The 20,053-nt window shown below is 50.7% G+C and overlaps 1 protein-coding gene across 2 annotated transcripts in view; it reads left to right on the forward strand.

Annotated features, from left to right (window-relative positions):
- The window catches only part of EDAR (ectodysplasin A receptor), a 95,717-nt gene that overhangs the window by 40,997 nt on the left and 34,667 nt on the right, over nt 1–20,053 (forward strand). For both annotated transcript variants that reach the window (XM_008008346.3, XM_008008343.3), the window contains exons 2-4: nt 16,056–16,124; nt 16,846–16,968; nt 17,702–17,883. In XM_008008346.3, the coding sequence (XP_008006537.1) occupies nt 16,074–16,124; nt 16,846–16,968; nt 17,702–17,883 (356 nt within the window). In that variant the 5' untranslated portion in view covers nt 16,056–16,073. The remainder of the gene's footprint in view (nt 1–16,055; nt 16,125–16,845; nt 16,969–17,701; nt 17,884–20,053) is intronic.

Genomic DNA, 20,053 nt, shown 5'->3' on the forward strand with positions numbered 1-20,053 from the left:
ATAAGGTTTGGCTCTGTGTCCCCACCCAAATCTCATCTCAAATTGTAATTCCCACATGTCGAGGGAGAAACCTGGTGGGAGATGATTGGATCATGGCAGTTTCCCCATGATGTTCTCATGATAGTGAGTGAGTTCTCATGAGATCTGGTTGTTTGATATGTATCTGGCACTTCCCACTTCACTCTCTCTCTCGCCACCATGTAAGATGTGTTTTTCTTCCCCTTTGCCTTCTGCTATGATTGTAAGTTTCCTGAGGCCTGCCAGCCATGTGGAACTGTTTGTCAATTAAACCTTCTTTCTTTATAGATTACCCAGTCTTTATAGCAGTGTAAGAATGGGAGAATGGACTACTACAACTCCACTTTTTAGTATGTAAAATATATGTTTGGCCAGAGAGCCAACTTTTTAAGAATTGTTTGGTGCTGCCAATATTCCTGACACCAGTTCCCAAGGGGTTGTCTTTGTGCATAATTCAGCTCTGCAAGTCCTTACCAAGTCCCATGGTGTGCAGGCACAGGGTGATGCTGAACACATTCAGGTGTGTGTTGTCCCAGGTGCTACTCCCATCACTGTCACCTGTAGGTATTGACATGAGTTTGGGGTGTATCTGAAGAGCCTGTGATAAAGTCAGGGGAGGCTGAGGATACCCAGTCATGCCCTGGTGCATTTTGTACCTGACAGCTCCTCACAGCTGCTGGGACACACTCTGAGCACATCTCACAGGGTGTGGAGGACTGCCAGGAGAAGGGGCTGGTGTGTCCTCGGAGTCACCAGAAACTTGGCAGCCCTCCCAAATGTCAGATTCCTTCATGTCTGAGGACTAACGCTGCCAGTACTACTACAGAGAATGGAGTGAGAAAATGCAATCGAGTCATTAGTTTGCTTGAACTGTCTTTTACTTTGAGGAAGAGTCAGATGGAAGCATAGGATAGAATAGGCATCTTCATGATAAAGTAACATGTGCCCCTGGCAACCCGCATTCTACTTTCCGTCTCTGTGAATCTGACTACCCTGGGGACCTCATACAAGTGGGATGACATGATATTTATCCTTTCATGACTAGCTTATCTTACTTAGCAAAATGTCCTCAAGGTTCACGCATACTGTAGCATGTGTCAGAAAGTCTTCCCTTTTTAAGGCTGAGTAATACTCCATTGTGTGCATGTGCCATACTTTCTTTATCCATTTGGGATCCACGGCATTTAGAAATAAATAGATCTCAAATTTTTAGGAAGTTAGCTGCATTTTTATTTTCCATTCATTTCCAGTCCTTTTTCCTGGCGTTCTTGGTGACTGGCATTTAAAATGCTGGCAGTGCCAACAAGCCCAGCTTATCCATCCTGTCCAGTCCTCTGTTGGCTCCTGTTAAGACCCAGAGACATTGTCCCTTTTAGTAATTTAATAAATTAATAAGTCTCAAGGCTTTAAAATAGGTTTTCATTTTATTTTAGTACTAGCATACTCTAGTTCCAAATGCCTTGGCATTGCTTGGGGGCTCTTGGCATGGGGATAAATAAATAAATGGCCTTGGAACTGCTGGAGTAGTGAAATGCATAATGAAACACCTAATAAAAGATGTCTTTAAAGATTACATGCTTGGACTTAGTGGCATAGCATCCCATTGGCCCCTGGAATATACAATGCCCCAGGATGGGGAGCTCGCCCCCACCCAAGCTGGGCTTGGCTGAGTGCCTTATAGCTGTTGCTCCCCACACAGGATCGAGCTTCCTGAGCTGTCTCATGGACAGGCAGCGCCGATATGCATAGTCACAACTCCTTTGCACATTCAAGGGCAGAAAGCACCAGACCGTACAATGCAAGCCAGACAGCAGGGAGCAACTTTTTAAAATCACCAGACTGGTATAAATAATATGGTGATCATGGAAACCTTGCCCTTTGCACCACGGGAAACATCCAAGCAGGGACACCCTCGGCCTTCTGCTCATGTCAAAGGGCTCAAAGCACCTCCCCGGCATCAATTCCTCTGGGACCTGCAGGTGGCAGGGACTACAGCTCCTGGCCTGGGATTAGAAGCTTGGTCTCTGCCGTCAGCTCTCTGGCTCAGCCCTCTCCCTTGACTCTGTGACCCCAGGAAGGTCTGAGACCGGCTCTGTGTGGCAGCTCCCTCCTCTGCACCGTGGGGGCGCTGCAGCCTCTCCCTCCCAGGCCAAGACACTGGGGCCCAGGACCTCTCCTGGTTTTGCTGCCTGTGCCCACCCTATCTCCCACCCTAGCACTTAGCCCAACAGGGCTTAGTAAGGTCTGCCGAGGGCAGGAATGTGGGCCGGGTCTGCTTGTGAAGGAACCCATTATCAATCCAGGAGAGCCTGCTTCACCTACAGCCAGATTAACAGCCCCATGAGGTTAGAGGCAACAACATTGGCTCCATGACCATGGCCATCATTGCCGCAGCCATAGTCAGACTATTTTAAATTATCAGCGTATTTGTGAAGGGCCAATCCAGCGCCAGACTTGTCATTAAACCTCCCCAGCATTGCAAGGGAGGCACTCACTACTCCCCACTTAACACGTGGAGTCAATGGCGGCTCACAGAGGGTGAGCGACTTGCTAAGGTCACACAGACAGAGGTGGGAGAGCCGAGGCACAATGCCATATCTACTCGACTTTCGACGCTTCTACACAGCTTTGGGAACAGAGGTCGGGGTATATTAGCAGAATATACCATTCCTGCTGAACAGAGGCAGGAACAGAGTGTTTGCTCCTACGTGGCTGGATAGCAATTGCATGTGTACATTCCTGAGAAACCACAGTCTACATCAAGCCTTTTACATTCCAAACACTTGCACATGCATTCACCTCAGTTTACCCTCTGAGAAATGAGTGAGCAGGAAAACCTGTCTCCCTGTTTTGGAAGCAAGGTAACTGAGGTGGGTGGAAATGGCATGCAAGGTCACAGGCTCAGAGCAATTCTAGGCTCTGCTCAGCCCCGGGCTGGCATCCAGCCCTCTGCCCCAGCCTGGGGTATGCTGCGGAGCATCACAGAGTAGCCTGGAGAAAGGAGGGGTGCTCAGACCCATGGATTCATCTCCCCCAAACTGGAGAGCAGACACCAGCCACCAAGAAAGAGCTCAGAAAGGATGGCTGCTGTTTCTCAACACACCAGGCCACGGAAAATACACGGAGTCTTCACTCTGGACATTTTGTTGTGCTCAGAAGTGAGTCCTCCCAAGCCTGTGGTGACTGCCCCATGTCACACTGGTTCTGGATCATTTGGACTAGTCACCACCTGCCCCAGCAATCTCATTTTCAAAAAGTTTGTCCAGGATTTCAGTAGTGACATCAGCTCTTTCACCTTGGAAAAAAGGCACAGGGTAGAGAGAAGAATACGGTATGATTGCAGTTTAATCTGTGTCCCATTAATACATAAATTTAACTGTATAAAGAATGAAGTAAGCCAGAAATGAAAAGTTTTACTCTGATCCCCAAGCTCTGAGGGACAGAAAGGCTCCCCTCCATTTCTCCCAGGGTGTAGCAGAGACCACTGGAGTTGGAGCAGATCCGTCTCAGGTGCTCTGGCTAAACCTGGAGGTGCCTTTGCTAAGCTTGCCCTTCTCAAGGCCTTCCCGTTACTGTACTTCTAAAGACAATGACGAAAAAACGAATTCTCTTTCAAACCGGTAGAACAAGACCCTGAGTTTGACAGGAAGGATCCAAATTTATGAGTTACTTGCTTCATGCTGGGACTCGAAAGTAAGGGAGGGAAAAAAAAGCCCACTCTGAAAGGGACATTTAATGGTTATTTATAGCCCTGCGCCGTCCGGGTCACCTGCCTGGTGAAACGCCATCTGTGCCGGGTTACCTCCACATCAGCGAAGGGGCTGCGAAGGTATGGTCTAATCCCAGGATTAGGAGCAGGGAGCAAATCCATCTATTAAATAGTTCAAAACAAACACACACACACAAATCCTACCCACTCAAACTTAAAAGACTGGGAGCCTGAAAATGTTTTTGTTGCTGCTGTTGAGTTTTCTGAGCACACCTCCTCCTGAAGTTCTCAGGGCATGAACCAGGGTCCAGATGGCCAGGGTTGTGCCTGGGAGCTAAGCTGGCTTCATGGTGAAAGGAGAGGTGGAAACAGGAACGCGCTGGAACCGCAGGGCTTCCGACATCTTCAAAGGCGTCTGGTGTGGGAAGCAGGTGGCGGAATCGCCCGCCTCGTGGCCTCACTCAGTACAGACTCACAAAATGAAGGCACCATTTATGTCTTCTAGAATGGGAGGGAGACGGGGATGCTGGTCTCTGCCGTCCGCATGGTTCATCATGGTTCACCTGGCCTCACCGAGAACCTTCTAACTGCCACAGGTCCACAGGGTAGGATGAAACCAAGTCCATGGCTCCAAGCCCGGGCCCCTTGACTCACTGGGAGCCCTTCCTCCTCTCAGCCCCAGCCATCGCCAACCTTTCTCTTGGCTCCCAGACCTCTGTTCCCAAAGCTGTGTAGAAGTGTCGAAAGTCGAGTAGATATGGCATTGTGCCTCGGTTCTCCCACCTCTGTCTGTGTGACCTTAGCAAGTCGCTCACCCTCTCTGAGCCGCCATTGACTCCACGGGTTAAGTGGGGAGTAGTGAGTGCCTCCCTTGCAATGCTGGGGAGGTTTAATGACAAACCTGGCGCAGGATTGGCCCTTCACAAATACCCTCAGCAGGTTGAGAGATGGGGCCTCTGCCCCCAGCACACACACCTGCAGCTCCACTCCCAAACACAGGCTCCAGAAGACACCCAACAAACCTTCTCTTAGGCACCTGTGCAGCTTCCATCACACAAGGAGCACCTGAAAGGCAGCCGCCTTCCCCAGCCAGCAGGGAACCGTGGCGTGGACAGGCCTCTCTGTGCAACAGAGCTTTGTCGGCTGTGACCTGATTAGCTCCCACCTGCTGTCGGGCACTGGCCTCCTTGGGCATACACGTTCACTGAGGCTGGAAAGAGGCTGCCAGGACTAGGGCAGAAGTGCCCTGGGGCAGTGAGGGCCTCACACATGGGCTGTGTACTTCTCTGAGCCAATTCTGTGTGCGAGCATAACACACATCCTAGGAGAGAAGGCTTGGATTGAGGGGATTATTTACAATGGCGATCAGGTTGTTGTAGGGCACTCACACCATCTTTTGGAAGTGACTTTTTGAGAACTAGTCCCTGGGTGGCTCTGGGCCAAGGAGATCGTTTTCCTTCTCCTTCAACCCTTCCCTATTGGCCATGCCCCCGGCTGGTGCAGGGGACCCTCAGAGCTGAGTGTAACTTACCCATGGCAGCTGCCAGCTGGCCAGGCAGGGTCACCAGAAAGCCCCTCAAAGGGAACAGCTCAGGGGAAGCTGTTTGGAAGCTCAGTGCCTCCGCCTTGCCTGGTGACTGGCAGGAAGGTTGTGAGCTACAAGGACTCTCCTCTGGCCAGAGCAGATTCAGACAAAAACCAGGGGCAGCCCCTTTGGGAACCTGCCTCATGTTTGAGTCACTGACGTCAAAAGCAAGGTCAAGACTGCCCAGGTCCAGAAAACAACTGAAAGCCATTTTGCAAATGTAGTCTTAGCAAAAACAAATGGAATGGGCAAATGGAGAAACCTGGTGGTTTCCGAATGCAGTGGAATACGATTCGGCAATAAAAAGGACTAAAGTCCTAATTCCCACAATGCAAACGCACCACAGGTATTACATTCAATGAAAGAAGCCAGCTGCCCGATTCCATGTATATGAAGATCTAGAACAGGCAAAAATCAGCTTAAATGTATGGTGACGGCCGGTGACAGCCCAGGGTGGGGCAGGTTGATGATCAAGGGCACAAGATACGCTCTGGAAGAGATGGGCTCTGTATCAAGCCACATGGGGTGTATACATGTTATCAAAGTCTCCCAGCTGTAACTGGAAATATGTAAAGCTTATTGCAAGTTAATTACAATTCAAAAAAGCTGATTATTTTTAAAACTATCAACAATAAGAATACAAAAATCTGTGCCACTAATCAGGACATCAACTTGTAGGTTCTTATGGGACATGCAGACTCTGAGAACGCTGCTCTCATCATTTTGCACTGTTGCCACTGGAAGCCCGCCCCGTTCAGCCCCACATCATCGCATGGTGTGACATGTTGTAATTGCGCTTAGTCTTTGCTCAGAAGCTGTTTCTTTGTTATTCTGCACATGACTCCACATTCACATTGTGTGACGATGGCACTGGATGCTTGATACAGAGGAGGAGCAGAGAGCCTGGCTGCCCTCACCTCTGCCCCATCTGGGACTCAGGCATGGCCACGTGCTGAGATTCCCACTACTCCCTGGGCTCACAGTAGCTTCAAAGGGGCAGCTGAAGTGGGGAGTGGGAGGCAGGGGCTGCAGAGTAGGGGGCACGTGGGCAGGCTCAGCCATGGAGGAGCCACACATACTTTGCCAGCCCACATATGTCCTCCCTCCCTCCACCTTCCCCTTCAGACCATCCGAGCCATCCTGGGAGGCTCAGCCTCCACCACCCATGTGGGCGCCTTCTGAGTTACCTACGATAGCCAGTCTGAGAGGAGCAGCAAGCCCTCTCAGGCCCTCGGGACAGGTAACAACGGCAGTCATCGTTACTGCCTCTTCATGTTGTTGCCTGCAGCAGCTGTGTACTATTTTAGACTCTATTGATCCCAGTGCCAATAGATGGTTCATCTTCTTCAACTTCCTTAACTTAGAGGCTATCATCTCCGTCAAATTGATGTCTTCTGTCTGGCTGACATAGCTTGGGATTCTAGCAGCGTGTCTTTCAGTGATTAAGGATTACGTTCTTGTTTTGCTTTTGTTGTGAAGCAGAATCGGTGTCACTGGGACACGTTCATGCAGGAGGCCTCGTCTCCATCACACCGCAATTATTTTAAGGTGCCAACATTCTGTTCTCTAGTGGAGTCCAGATCCAAAAGGAATTGCTGGGTCTGGGGGAGGCAGGGCGGACTGAAAGTATTGCTTTCCAAATCTCTCTGAGCTGATGAGAGCAAAGAAATGAAGACAAGAGCTGAGGGAGGACCCAGCACAGTAGCCCATTGGCAGCAAACAAGAAAGAGTTCTTGGTTTTATCAGAATGCAGTTCAGCAAATAACTCGTTCATCTATTGCTGAGAGAAGAGGGTATAGCAATGGCCTTAGAGGGGATACACTGTGACTGCATTTCCTAACGGGACATGTTCTCCTCCTCCCAGCCCTCACCCATGCTGTTCCCTCTTTCTCTCTACTCTTCCGCTGTGATTCCTGGCTAACTCCTAGCCATCTTCCTGGGACTTGGGACAGTCCTCCTGACCTCCCCACCTGGTAATCTGTCATTAGCACCCATTTTCACACACACATACTTTGCACTAGACACTTGAAATCAGGAGTTCAAGAACAAACTGGCCAACACAGTGAAACCCCATCTCTATTAAAAATACAAAAATTAGCCAGGTGTGGTGGCACATGCCTGTAGTCCCAGCTACTACAGAGGCTGAGGCAGGAGAATCGCTTGAACCTGGGAGGCGGAGGTTGAGGAGGTTGCAGTGACCTGAGATTATGCCACTGCACTCTAGCCTGAGTGACAGAGCAAGACTCCGTCTCAAAAAAAAAAAAAAAAAAAAAAAAAGGAAGGATGAGCGGCATGTGTATTAAAATGCTGGAGAGTGGCTCCTATCATGTTTCAACAAACTTCATGTTAATATGCTTATATGAGTCCTACAGTGGCCAGGCACGGTGGCTCACACCTGTAATCCCAGCACTTTGGGAGGCTGAGCTAGGCAGATCACAAGGTCAGGAGTTCAAGACCAGCCTGGCCAACATGGTGAAACCCCGTTAGTACTAAAATTACAAAAAATTAGCCAGGTGTGGTGGCAGGCACCTATAGTCCCAGCCACTCGAGAGGCTGAGGCAAGAGAATTGCTTGAACCCGGGAGGTGGAGGTTGCAGTGAGCCTAGACTGTGCCACTGCACTCCAGCCTGGGCGACAGAGCGAGACTCTGTCTGGAAAAAAAAAGAGTCCTAGAAAAACTTGCATTTTGTAATTTAAAGCAATGCATTAGTTATGATAACTTTCCTGATTTCACCCTGAAAATTCTTTCACTCAATTTTGATAAGGCAAAAAAGTAGGGTTTTTTTTTTTTTCAAAACTTCTCCAAGCTTGTTAGTTCGACGAGATCCTTTCAGCTCTGAGGCATTCAATGAAACAGAAATGAAATTGTGAACACATATCTTTGCAGCGGGACATTGGAATGAGGATAATTGCTCTCCCTCTGAACTTCTGCACGGAGATTTGCAAGCCACGTTATTTTCATGAGCAATTCTCCAAGAGTGCAGAGCACCCAAGCACCACAAGCTGCAGGAAATGCTGGAGAGAGCTTCTTGCTCTTTGGGACGTCAGCCTCAGTCCTGTCTGTGTACAAATGCACACACGCACCTGCTTCATAACATAATTAGCATTCCGAGAAGCCCCAGCCTAGTCTGACAAGCAACAGTAACCATGTCGGTGTTCAGAAATGTTTTTAGGCCATGACTGTTTACTGCACTTCAGAAATTATCATCATTGTCACTGGTTTATATGTAGGAAAATAAAGACTAACGGAAAAAGTTGAGTCAAATAGAAAGATGAGATGTGAACAGATAATGTCCAAAATACTGATTTTCCATGCTCTTACTGCCTCTGTGGGTTCTGCTGAAGAGTCAGTGATCCACAGAGAGTTCTGAAGAATTGGACATGCTTATTTGTATTAGTAGTGATCCTTCAAAAGAAAATCTAGAAGTGAATAAGTGTTTCGTGCATTATATTTATTACTCTATGTGCACAAGAATATCTATTTTCTGAGTATTATCTCAATTCAAATTAACAAAGTTGAGAACTTGGATTTTAAATTTTCAACTCAAACCAACCTCTCTGTCCACGTCTTTTGGGAAGGCCCCACCCCAGGGCTCAGGGCCACTTGGTTTGCCCTCATCCGTGCCCCTCCAGGCAGATCTCCTGGGCATGGGGCCTGTCTGGATTTGCCACATACACACACACATACATTCACACACACACATTCATATGCATACACTCATACACAGATACACACACACACACATGCACACACATACATTCATATGCATACACTCATACACAGATACACACACACACATGCACACACATACATTCACACACATGCATTCATATGCATACACTCATACACAGATACACACACACACATGCACACACATACATTCACACACATACATTCATATGCATACACTCATACACAGATACACACACACATGCACACACATACATCCACACACATACATTCATATGCATACACTCATACACAGATACACACACATGCACATACATTCACACACATACATTCATATGCATACACTCATACACAGATACACACACATGCACACACACACATTCGCATACACATATACTCACACATGTAAACATACACATATGCACACACACAAACATACTCACACATACAGACACCCACACACACATATTCACACATACTCATATGCAGATACACACACACATACGCATTCACACACACACAGTCACCTACACTTACATATGCATCCATTCATACATACACACACTTACACATACCCTTATACACACATACACTCACATATACACACACATACACGTATCCTCACATATACACACACACACATCTATTCACACGTATGTGCTCGCAGATACACATACACTCACGTGTATGCACACACTCACACCCACATGTTTGGGGTGGGCAACACCCTTGACAGACTTAGGGCTTGAGAGAATTCAGGGACACAGCCCACCGCCTTTGAGAGGCTGCCAAAGGTCAGTTTGCCCCTCATAGCCCTGAAATCCTCACCAGGGAGTTTGCAAATGAAAGGTTTTCAGTGCAGTGATAAAGAAGAGTGGCTGCTTGTAAACCCCCGTGTGATGCCATTTGAAGCTCTGGGACCCGCCAGTGTGCTCTGTTGCCAGTCACTTCTGTGTCAGCATCACCCTCCGCTCCAGCCTTGGGAAGGACGGCGCCTGTGGTCTTGACAAGACGTTTGGCCTGTGCTCTGCGTGTCTGTTCCCTGGCACAGCACCGGGGGGCCTCCCCTGCCTGGCCAGAGAGGCTGGGAAGAGGACCGGCTATTTAATTTGTGGGGTCCAGTGCCAAATAGCAATGGGTCAGAAATCACTGAGGACTTCAGGCTGGCAAGGCCAGCAGAACACTAAGTGTGGCATGGGGCGGGAGGGACGCCAGGCTACCTTCTCTGCCTTCCTCCTGCTCCGATGAAACAGATCCCACTAAAGCAGAAGTGGAAAGAGAATGCATCCCTCTCCTCCCAATGTAGTATTAATTAGCACCACCGGCTGAGACAGGGAAGATTCAGAGCTGTAAATCACATCAAATGGAAGTGTTTTCAGCTGCTCTGATGATGACCTTGCGGGCTCCCCGCAGGGCAGGGAGGTCTGTCTGGGTTGATGGGAAGTGGGGGCCCTCAGGGAGGCTGAGGAGCAAGCAATCCTGCCGGATGTGGGGAGGAGGCCACCAGCAGCCTCCCCTCGGGTCTTCCTGTAGGAAGGACAGCGTGGGAGGCCAGGGGAGCAGAGTAGTGCTGGGAGGGCAGGGAGCCGCAGCCAGCTCTGTGGCCGCCTCCCAGACACAGGCAGCTGCCAGCACTTTGCCTCCTGCCGTGGAAGAGCTTACGCCCATGGAGCTGGGTGGGTCGGCCACAGCCTCTCGCCTCCCTGTCCATGATGTGGTCAACCCAGGCGTGGTGAGCCCTGCTGGGCCAGGCCAGGTGAGCACGCGGGAGGGATGGAGAGGGGCCACAGACACAAGGGACATCTGCCCTACAGACTTTAAAAGGTAACTCCGAACCATCAGGCCTGCCAAGGCTTCCCACAGCCACCTGGTCTCAGCTGCTTCCCACAGATATGAGGTGTGGCCCTTTCAGGGAGAACCTTTTGGAAGAGGTGGCACCGTCAGAGTCAAGGGGGGGCCCAGCTGGATGGAAGAATGGGAAGTCCCGGAGGCTGGACCGTCTGCCAGCCCAGGCAGTGACTCTGCGTCTCCTAATGGTGGTGACTAGTAGGGAGGATGGCCACCTTCTTCCTGCAGTGGGCGCTGTCTGTGCTCTGAAGGCAGCCATGATGACAAGTGTAGACAGCCAAAACCACACCGCCAAGGGTGAAGGCCATTCCAAGAGGCGGGCAGCTCAGAGAGGAGACCGAGTCTAGGGGAGGGCGGCTAGGAAAGCGGGCCAAACTTGTATATTATGATGTCTTCCATGTCTGGCTCCCTGGACAGATAAAGGCCCAATAGAGCAGGGACCCTGTCTATCTGGCACCGTCCTTAGGGCCTATAAGATTGCCACATAGTAGCAGCTCCACAGCTCTTTGTTGAATAAATGATGAATAAATGAATGAACTCTAACAAACAAGATTAAGGGAATCAATGTCTAGTGCAGAGCATGTGTGTGTGTGAAAAGGGGTGCTAATGACGGCATTCGTTCTTTGGAAGCAGGCCAGAACTTAAAGAGGGAGAGATCCAGCCAAGGCTTTCTTCCTGGGCTCCCAGAAGGAATTAAACATTAATTAAACATTAAACGTTCTCTCCCCACCTCAGCAAGATGTTGCTAGGAGATCGTCTAGACCAGCGCTTCTCAAACTTTAATGTGCACACAGACCACCTGCGGATCTGGTTGAAAAGCAGATCCCAGACAGCAGGTCTGGGCGGGGCTGAGATTTTGCATTTCTAATGAGCTCCCAGGTGATGCTGATGCTGCTGGTTCAGGGCCCCACTTTGAGCAACAAAGTGGTAGTGGTGTGGATTAAGCCATGGTAGTGCCGAGCTCAGTAGTCATAAGCTGATGTGATTACAGCTGTGTCATCTTTCTAGCTGGGAACTGAAAAAGGAAGGTCCAAAGGCAGAGAAAGAGAGAGCAGGTCGGGGAAGAGAAGCTGTCAATTCAGGCAGGAGTGGACAGACCTTTTCCATAAAGGGCCAGATTTAAGATATTCTAGACTTACCTGGTCATGGGGTCTCTCACATCATGAAATGCCCACAGGCACTAGGTAACCAACAGGTGAGGCTGGACTCCAAAAGAGTGTGTTCACAGAACCTGCTGGGTGGCTACTGGCTTCACAACCCCTGAACTGGATCACTAGCCAATTAACTGATTAGTTCCACGTTAAGCAGCAGCTTTGTCTGCCTCGGATGGGAGGAGACATTTCCACGCTGCTTTGGGTTGAACGTTTTCCCCACAGCCTATGTGTTAAAAACTTAATCCCTTAATTTCCAGTGAACAGGTTTGAAAAGTAGGAGGTGATGAGGTCATGAGGCTCTGCCCTCATGAATGACTTAATGTCATCATCACGGGAGTGGGTTCGTTATCTCGAGAGTGGGCTGGTTGTAACAGTGAGTTGGCCCCGCTTGCACTCTCTCACTATGTGATGCCCTCTGCCATGTTATGACATGGAAACTAAGCTCTCACCAGATGCAGCCACTCGCTCTTGGACTTCCCAGCCCCCGAACCCCAAATAAACTTCAGTTCTCAGCCTGTCCATGGTATTCTGTTCTAGCAGTGCAAAACACACTAAGACAGGTGCTCCCTCTCCCCATCACTGTCACAAACATGGGAGCTCAGTGTGCACAAGGCTGGAGCCCTACCTCAGTCAGCTCCTTGGTCTCATACCCCAGCAGGATTGCCAGGCACTGATGGAGATTGGAGATCCCCAAAGTAAAACAAACAGGAGATCACGATTGGGAGCAGTTGGCCCCCCGGTGCCCAGTGGCCCACCTCCTGCCTGCATCTGCAGTCTAAGAAGTGGGATCCAAACCACAGGCTGCCCTGTGCTCCCCTCCCCCAGACCCCACTCGCCCTCTCAGAGAATTGGTAACGTAATGAAATACATCTAAGGCCACAGACTTTTGGTTCTGCTTTGTGCATCTATTTATTTGTTTTTCTTTTCTCTCTGCTTGGGTTTACCTGGGAACGTTTTAATTGCGCCTTTTGATAAGTGCTCCTGGTTGACACTAAGGTGCGTCAGGCCCAGCCCTTCTCAGTTATTCAGGGAAGCCCTCCAAGGCTCAGCTATAATTAGAAGTCAATTAAATTAGAAACCATTCATATGGTTCTTGGAAGGCCTCCAGCCCTGCTGAGAGCCTCTGGCCCTATCCACAGACTCAGTGGAAACCTCTCTCTGCTAACCCCACCATCCTGAAGCCAAGTCCAGGGCTGCTGGGAGGGGGAACAGGCTCCTATCAGTTCCCTTTCAGGCCTTTGCTTGTACCCAAACTCCCGCCTCACCCGGCGGGCTGCAGGTCGCCCTTGCCTCCCCACCACCCCGACCTCCCGTCGCTGCCTGCCCCAGCTTGCTCTGTTGCTAGAAGGAAAACACCCAGCGAGTTCACCTCTGGGGTGGCTGGCTCCTCAATCTTGCCTCAGTCCATTTAGTGTTTTCCAAACGGTAAATGCAGCACTGAAGTGCACGTAGTGTGTGGGAAAAGGCAGTTTTTGAACCTCATCAAGAAGGTCTGGAAACAGAACCCTTCCCCAAAGCCACCTGGAGGTCTCCACCAAGTGAGACACCTCCAAGGTGACTGGGCCAACAGCCGGGGCCCAAGGAAAGACCCAGGACCACCACTGTGCTTTGCCAGTGACCCTAGTCAGGTCCGTCCTCTGGGACCCCCGCCCCGGGGACCCCCTTCCCCTGCCTATTCTTAGAGCCGCCAGGGACACACGCTTTTTCCTTTATCAGAGAATTCATACTCTCTGTTCTAGACCATTCAGACAATACAGAGCTGCATAAAATAAAAAGTAAATGTTCCCTGGAATGCTCCCTCAGTCCTTGGCTACCCCCATCTGATTTCGGTTACTGCCAAAAAAAAAAAATCTTTGCTGGAAGTTCAGCAGGCATCACTCCAGACCTGCTTTCATGCATTTAGAAACTTTGCAAATACACCCGGAGGCATTCTTCTGTATGATTTCTTTCTCATCCAACAACAGGTGGTACGGCCCTGCTTGGTGTTCCAGGAAACTGAAGTTCCTTTGGATTTTTCGTGGGTGTGTATTTATTGCAATGATAAACAAGCATACTATCCTACAGGATCGAGGGCATGTGCTGTTGTACTCGGGAGGCAGGACGGGTGTGCTCCCCAGGGATCTCTGGAAGGCCGGCCGACTGGAAGCTCCCTTGCAGCCAATTAACTGATTAGTTCCACAAGTTAAGCAGCAGCCTTCTCTGCCTCGGATGGAAAGAGACATTTTCTACTCTGCTATGGTTTGAATGTTTTCCCCACAGTTTATGTGTTAAAAACACATACATACTTGGCATTGGGTGCATCCCCTAAAGGGCCATTCTCTTTCCAGAAATCTCCGTGAACAAGCCGTTAAGTCCTGGGGGATTTGGAAAAGAAGATTGTGGCTGTCGGTCCCCACTGACAGGGCCTCTGGTCTTTTGCTCTCCTCCGCCATTCCCTGGCTGCTGACTTACACAGCTCCCGCCTCCTTCTCCAACTTAATTTCTTTTTTTCTTTTCTTTTCTTTTTTTCTTTCTTTTTTTTTTTTTTTTTTTTTTTTTTGAGATGCAGTCTCACTCAGTCGCCCAGGCTGGAGTGCAGTGGCGCGATCTTGGCTCACTGCAAGCTCCACCTCCCAGGTTCATGCCATTCTCCTGCCTCAGCCTCCCGAGTAGCTGGGACTACAGGTGCCGCCACTACGCCCGGCTAATTTTTTTTGTATTTTTAGTAGAGACAGAGTTTCACCATGTTAGCCAGGATGGTCTCGATCTCCTGACCTCGTTATCCGCCCGCCTCAGCTTCCCAAAGTGTTGGGATTACAGGCATGAGCCACCATGCCCAAGCTCTCCAACTTAATTTCTTTATTTCCAATAAATAATCTTTGGCTACCCTTCTCCCTTTAGGATGTTGCAGGATTTTTCCAAAAGAAAGAAAAGAAAAGGAGGAAGGGAGGGAAGGTTCCTATGTATCATGGCATATGTTCATCACAGTATTTTTGTGTGCAATATTGAGAATTAATTGGTTTTCATGACCAGTGATGGCTTGCTAAGGACAAGAGGATGCTGAGGGTGAAAGGTCTTGGGGAGTTTGGGTTCCATGGCCCAGTTGGGCTTCTGGTCTGAGTCAGTGGTTGATTCTGGAAGGTTCCTCACACAACCCAGCATCTCGAAGAGGACTTGCTGTTTTGTCATGGCAAGAGGACAGTGAACCAGAGTGCAGCCACTGGGGAATCTAGGCGACCACAAGCGCACATTATCTCTCTTTGTAGAGCCAGGCTAATTAATACCCAGACTCCCAAGTAAAATTGCTTTGAGTCAGAAACACAGGTCTCCATTCAGAAAGTGAAAAAACAAACAAGCAAAAAAAAAATTTTTAAAATTAAAAATAAAAAAATAAACCCACCTCCTCCCTCAAGGCAGTGCATTCGTGTAATATTAATAGTTGGTGAAAAGCATCAGAACACCTCAGCTGCAGCCATGCTCAGTCCCTTAAGTAGCTGTGTGACCCGGGGCAAGTCACTTAACCTCTCTGGGCTCCCACCATCTCAACTGTAAAGTTAGGTTGTTGGACTTGTCCACTTGGGTGGACAACCTGTTCTTAACAGAGAGGGGCAGAACCTTACGGTGGGGCTGGGAGAGCATTCAGAGGGGGCACAGACCAGAATCTGATTCCTGGCATTCTCTCCCAGGGGTCCTCCTGTGTCCGGGGCCCAAAGGCCAGGACTGGCCTGGAGGACTCTAGACTTAAAGCTCTTGTAAGGCTGGGTTTCTCCAAACCCTCTGAACACGAGAAACACAATCACTAACCTCAGGTTTAACCGTGGGCCCTCCATGCGCTCCCAGCCTCCTCTCAGGCTCCCTCCTGGGCATGGCCGCGAGGCTGGGAAGGCCCCAGAATCAGCTCAAATGGCATGGGTACGGCTTCAGCTTCACGTCTGCTTTTCTTTTAGGATGTATAGTTTCCCCTCTGTTTGCTGGAAAGCACTTTATATCCAGTGGGGTTAAATTACAGGTAGCCGGACCCCCAGTTGGGGGGCTACCGCCAGTGCCCAGCTAATGATGTGTGTCTTTCAGGTAAGCCCTTGGGAGAGGATGGCCCATGTGGGGGACTACACGCAGACGCCCTGGCTCCCCGTCCTGGTGGTAAGTGGTCAGAGCCCCTCACTCTCACAGCGCCCTCATCCTGGTGATGGCTGGACCGTTTCTTAGCCTCCTCAGCTGTAAAATGGGAATGCTGGTCATAGTCCCTCCTTCACAGGGTTCTTCTGAGGGTGAAATGAAACCAGGCCTGCAAAGCACGGAATTCGGCCCCAGGCTGAAGTTAGATTGATTTCATTGGTAGCTCCCTTCCTAGGGTCTCAAGGATATAAACGTTCTTAAGTGCTTGTTTGTGGTGTGATACACACAGCCCAGTGTCTATGTGATGAGCTCATGCTTAGGGGCTCCACAGCTGAGAAAGACTTGGAAGACTCAGACCCCCATCCCCATCCTCCTGGCCATGCTGGCCTTCTGAGGAGCCACTGTATTAGAGGCTCAGTGGGGGACAGGGGCGTCTCCTCCATGACCTTGGCAAGTGCGTTGACGAGGAGAATTCAGAGCAGGCCTTGATGGTGGGACGAGGCTTGGCCAGCAGGGTTGAGGCAGGGTGGTTCTGGTGGGGGCTGGCCATGCCCAGGTGATCAACCAGGAGCCACTGGAGACTTAGCAGCAGTGAGCACTCACAAGCTGGCACCTTCCCAGACTGAGCCCCCAGCAGAGCCCCCACCACAGGGCACCTCCTTCCTATGTCAGCCTTGGGCTCTTGGGGGAGTCACACATGTTTCTAAGGAGGTATGGAGGCCACAACACCCCTCTTTGTTGGCAGGTGTCTCTGATGTGCTCGGCCCAAGCGGAATACTCAAACTGCGGCGAGAACGAATACTACAACCAGACTACGGGGCTGTGCCAGGAGTGCCCCCCTTGCGGGCCAGGGGAGGAGCCCTACCTGGTAAGGACCCAGCCCTCCTGGGGCCTCGTGCGCTCTCAGGGGAGGCCTCCTGCTTGCGGCATTGTTCCCCTGAGCCTGCATTGCTGCGTGAGGGGTCGCCAGGGTGTATCAAACCAGCCGGTCACACTCCCTGGACGTTGAGATTGATGGCGAGAGCTGCCGTGAGCCCAGGAACGGCACTCTCCGCCTGAGCATTCGTAAACAGATTTTTCAGCAGTTCTGCAATGTTTTTAAAGGACTACTTTCCCACTCTACCCTGATTAAACGAGCATCAGGTCATCTGATTGGAAGCAGGATTGAAATGTTCTCTAGTACTAGTACATTTTTTCCTGAGTGCCGCATCTCCCTCCTCCTCTGGACAAGCTAAGCCTGGGTGTTCTGTTAAGCACTAAGGGAAACCTCCAGGGTTTCAGTGTCGGGTTCTTGTAGCAAGCTGAGGAAAGTCAGATGCCAAGTGCTACCTGCACTGCCTGGGCATTCCAGCAGCTCTCTGAATTCATCTCAGGGAGGCTCAGAAGAGGGGCAGTGTCTAGAGAGTGGCAAGGAAAGGAACAGACCCGGAGCGTGAGCTGGTTCCTGGGGGCTTTGCAGTAAGGAGGAGCCAGGAAACCAAGGCCCAGCAAGAGTAGCTTCCGGAGACAGCCGGCACGTCACTACCCAAGGACCGTGGGCCGAGTCGGTGTGGTTTGGCTGCTGCACCCACCTGTGTCTCCTCTCTTGTTCCCCCGGCCAGTCCTGTGGCTACGGCACCAAAGACGAGGACTATGGTTGCGTCCCCTGCCCGGCGGAGAAATTTTCCAAAGGAGGCTACCAGATATGCAGGCGCCACAAAGACTGTGAGGGCTTCTTCCGGGCCACCGTGCTGACGCCGGGGGACATGGAGAATGATGCCGAGTGTGGCCCTTGTCTTCCTGGGTAAGCACAGGCCCTCCTGGCAAACCCTGGGATGCTTTCTGCAGAAAACCCCAAGGGGCGATGGGCAAGGACCTTGGGAACAGGGGGTCATGGACACTGCAGGCCTCAGTGCAGCCACACACCTGGCCTTGGTCCTGTCCCACAAGGGGCAGCATCCAGGACGGAGAGTCCTGGCCCCTGCGGTGGACAGGCAGCCCATCAGCCTCTGCCTCTGTGTCTCCTAAGTGGCCATTAACCATCCTAATATCTTCTGACCACCAAAAGGAAGCAAATTGCTTGAATACTTACAGTAGAGTAACACAGGTGAAACACTTTGGGAAAAAGAAAACTAAAATTTCATACAAAAGCAGTATTTTTAGTATTCTGGGAACACTGTGGGGACGCTATCAATAAAAATATTTGAGTCATATGATACTATAATCCCACCAAAATGATTATGCATCAGAGGTTTTGAAAAAAAACCTGAAAATGCAATTAGCCTGAAAGAGAGAAAGAAAATCTTCCTTTTTCCAGGCAGGACACCTCAGCAAGTTCTGCCAGGGACCAGGAAAATACGCTGTCAATCCCCAGAAAATCCTGAACCACGGCTATTGCTGCTTCCTCCCCCTAGTGGCCACAACGCATAATGCTTTGCAAAGGCTACAAATAGAGACTAAAAATAAAAGCAGTGGTGGTGTCTCTGGTACAGCTGGTACAGGTGGGAGAGGTGGCGGCAGTGATGAGGCCGGTGGGGATGGGGGAGATGACCACAGCTCAGTGCATAAGGCATACTCAGAGTGTCTTAGGAGTTGCAGAAGGACTTCTCACCTCATGGCTGGGGAGGTAGTGTCAGTAGGGGTCTTAGGAGATTTGTGGAGGTGATACCTGGATGAGTTAGGCTAAGAAGTAGGACAGAGGCCTGCAAGTGGAGATGCTGATGCCAGAGCTCAGAGGGCTGAGCAGCTGGGTAGCGCCTGGGACTCTGATTGGGTCCCTGTGGCCAGAGCAAGAGTTGCACTCCTGGAGGTGTGCACAAGCTGAGGAGGAGGGCAGGGACCAGATGGAACCAGGCTCTGGAAACCACCGCCGAAGACTTGAACCTTCAGCTTGAAGCCGATGCAGGTCAGCACACAGACTGCTGAGCCAGACAGGACACAGCAGGACGTCCTTCTGGCAGCAGCGAGGGACATGGCTGAGCAGGGAAAGCCTAGAGCCCCGGGCCCAGGGGTGCTGTGGGCAGGGAGAGGGCTGGAGCAGAGGCGTTGGGGGTAGAGGAGAAGAAGAATCTGAGAGCCCCCTGAAAGAGAGCACTGACCAGGGGTGTAGACAGCACACAGAAGGGGAAAGAGATTCAGAAGAGGACACTCAGGTGTCTCCGTGACTGGCCATGTGGAAATAGTGTCACTTGATCAGCTGCAGAAAACAGGAGCAAGAGGGTGTTTGGTGGGGAGGTGGAGGGAGGATAGAGGCTGTGTGTGTGGAATTTGAGGAGACTATGGGACATCCAGACCTAGATAGCTAACCCAGAGACGGCCTGAAGCTCTAGGCGGAGATTCAGAGCTGGGAAGTCAGCTACGCACTCAGGGTGCTGGGAGCAGCTGTGGTAGAAGAGTTCCCCAGGAGGCAAATTCCCCCTGCAGGGAGAGGGCGGGTGCACCACGGAACCTCGCTGATCTGTGCTGCTGGCTCTGGCCGGGCTACGGTTCAGATCCGAGAAGGTGTCCATCAGTACTCGAAGGCCAGGGCTGACTCTGTGGCCTGAAGACAACGTGCTTGGTTCTGATACATTTACCAGAAAGTGTGTAATGTCTAAAGAAGTTGGACACTGGAAGGATTCAGGTGAATGTGACGGCCATCTGCAGAATTAGTGGGCAGGCTGCTCTCTGGGTTTTTAACATTCTTTCCAGTGCTGGAATCTTGATGCCTCCTGCCCTGCTCCATGGGACAGTGAACTGCTCAGTCCACACCACCCTCAGCACCCAGGACATAGCAAGGCCCAGCACACTTGCTGGGCAGGCAAGGGACCCTGTGCAGAGACACCCTCAGCGCGCGCCTCAGAGTGCCTTCGCACTGCACAGCGGTGCAGACGATGGGAGCAGTTTCCAGGCTGGCTCCACGATGTGCTGTGTCTGCTCAAATCATCGCTGCCAGTCCCAACGCCACCAAAATTGAAAGCCCCCACCTTGCCTCC

This window comes from Chlorocebus sabaeus, chromosome 14 (assembly GCF_047675955.1).
Source record: "Chlorocebus sabaeus isolate Y175 chromosome 14, mChlSab1.0.hap1, whole genome shotgun sequence".
In the NCBI taxonomy this organism is placed as follows: Eukaryota; Metazoa; Chordata; class Mammalia; order Primates; family Cercopithecidae; genus Chlorocebus; species Chlorocebus sabaeus.